Source organism: Trachymyrmex septentrionalis, unplaced genomic scaffold (genome assembly GCF_001594115.1).
Source record: "Trachymyrmex septentrionalis isolate Tsep2-gDNA-1 unplaced genomic scaffold, Tsep1.0 scaffold22, whole genome shotgun sequence".
In the NCBI taxonomy this organism is placed as follows: Eukaryota; Metazoa; Arthropoda; class Insecta; order Hymenoptera; family Formicidae; genus Trachymyrmex; species Trachymyrmex septentrionalis.
The window spans coordinates 375,585-378,131 of NW_017305375.1; the positions used below are offsets into that span (position 1 = coordinate 375,585).

At 33.7% G+C, this 2,547-nt stretch overlaps 1 protein-coding gene across 1 annotated transcript; it reads left to right on the forward strand.

Moving 5' to 3' along the window:
• Nucleotides 1–1,795: 1,795 nt before the first annotated feature.
• On the forward strand, nt 1,796–2,545 carry LOC108748210 (U4/U6 small nuclear ribonucleoprotein Prp3-like; the record flags this gene model as incomplete). Its single annotated transcript, XM_018486244.1, has 2 exons — nt 1,796–2,091; nt 2,472–2,545. Coding segments are annotated over exons 1-2 (222 nt in total), but the record flags the coding sequence as incomplete, so codon positions are not given.
• Nucleotides 2,546–2,547: the final 2 nt, after the last annotated feature.

Below are 2,547 nucleotides of genomic sequence, written 5' to 3' on the forward strand. Positions count from 1 at the left end.
GTTATCCACCGGAAATATGTGTGGCTACATAATGTACGTTTTGTACTCATGTAGGCGCTAGTAAACGGCTCCCATTAAAGTCATTATGGCCGGTGTTCATAGTCCACTCTTATTTTAAGGCTGGTATTTATAGTTGATTCTTGTATTTAAGATGATCTTAAAATAAGAACCGACTGTGAATCTCAGCTTCTGTGTTTCCGCCCTAAGCGGTTTGTGATTGGTCGAAGAAAAATCTGACAGTTATCCCGACATTTTTTGTATGATACGCGTATATCAGCCCACCAACATCCATTTTTGTGATATGGAAAATAAGGCCGGTATTCATAGTCGATTCTTATTCCAAAACCGTCTTAAGTAATGTCTACGTTAATGCGGCTCTCTGATTGGTTCGTGACATCTTAAGACTATACGAGGGTCGTTTGAAAAGTCCGTGCAAAGTCACTGCTGATGGCACTACTGGCGCGTATCAAGGTTAGATTTAGTTAGTAGCATCTCTTGGAGGAACACACACCAAGTTACAGCCAGATCGGTCTATTTGTTTGTGTTTGGCATTCATTTGAATCGAGGAAGTCGAGGGGGGTTTGTTTCTGCAATCACGTCCTCGTTTCCATAAAATCTTTTTCCCGCCAGCCATTTCTTCATATTGGGGAACAAATAGTAGTCCGAGGGAGCCAAGTCTGGAGAATAGGGGGGATGTGAGACGAGTTGGAACCCTAATTCCATTAATTTTGCGATCACAACTGCTGAGGTGTGAGCTGGTGCGTTATTGAAAATCACTCGACTTCCTCGATTCAAATGAATGCCAAACACAAACAAATAGACCGATCTGGCTGTAACTTGGTGTGTGTTCCTCCAAGAGATGCTACTAACTAAATCTAACCTTGATACGCGCCAGTAATGCCATCAGCAGTGACTTTGCACGGACTTTTCAAACGACCCTCGTACTTAAGACGATCTTGAATTTAAGAATCGATTATAAATACCGACCTAAGTACCTATTTTGCGGTACTGTCGATAAAATCGTACTACTGAAAAGAAATATGGTGCGTGTCCATGCTAATAAGAGCCATCGAGCAACAGTTGAGTGAGCGCTCACTGTTATTGATATATTCTTCTAAACATTCATACAACAAATTTTATACAATTTGAATGTGTTTTGATTGTGTTTCGAAACGCATCCGTCTTGAATGTGTAAAGGCATTTCTGTCGGCCAGTGTACATACTTAAGACGGTCTTGAATATAAGATCTGACTATGAATACCGGCCTTAATCTTCACAAAAAAAGGGATCCGGAGATAATTAAAGAACGCTGACATTATCGACAATTGATATAAATTTGCGATTATTAATCTAAATATTTGGATATTACATTGTTAAATTCATGATTTTTTTATTATATATATGCTCTATAAATAAATATGTACACTTATAATGCTATAATATTCTATATATTGCAGAAAAATTACAATTTTTTTTCTGCATTATCATCTCTGTTGATAATCAAACTTTGACGATAACACTAAAATCATAATTTTAGAAAAATCAAGTATTACTGAGTTCTAAATGCATAAATACGTCTACTAAACTAATAAATCATAATATTAATATAATATTATCAGTTTTTAACTCTTAACCATTTCAGTATTCATAAAGACGCGAACTCCTGTAAGGAGGTCGGTCTTTAATAGTATCTCGTCAGTGGTTACATGAAAGAGACAGGGATTACTACTCTCAGGTTTTTCTCTAGTACTGCTTAGCATATAACTGTGATCATTTCTTTGTTGAATGTGTTCAATGTTAAACCATATTGCATGGTAAAAAGCATTCGGTATCGATGATTTTAACCTTAATGTTTACAAAATGCTTATATTGTAAGCATATGAATTTTATCACAAAATAGTGAACTTACTTAAATATTCAAAGAGTGAAATAAAGTTAAAAACATGTCTTATTTAACGAGAAAAGAAATAGACGAAATGAAGCCGCAGATCGAGAAAGCGGTTCATAAATTTCTTGGCTTTAGTGAACCAGCTATTGTTACTACAGCCGTCAACTGTATTACTTCTGGCTATGATAAACGTAAAACAGCAGGTTAGCAATAGAAAATACGTCAACTTATTTTCTATAATGATTATTTTCTACAATTTTTACTATTAACATTTAATACGTTCTATGACTTTTTGTTCAGACCATTCTTCATAAAAGTTTTTTATAATTTTTAATAAAATACGTTATGAAATACATTTTTCTTAACAAGTATAAATACAAACAAGAATATCATAAGTCACTAGTCTATACTATATCATGTGGCACACCGTGGACAAATCATTTGCAATTGTCACAACATGGAGTGTATTAAAGTACCTGTATTACTTCATTTTATATACTTGAAATATACTTATATACTTGAAAATATATATATACTTCGAAATATATATGATTCTATATAATATGTTAAAAAATTTTTATAGATAAATTATCGGCTTTATTAGAAGATAAGAAAGCTTCTAAGTTGACAGAAAAGATATTTACGATATATGATGATAC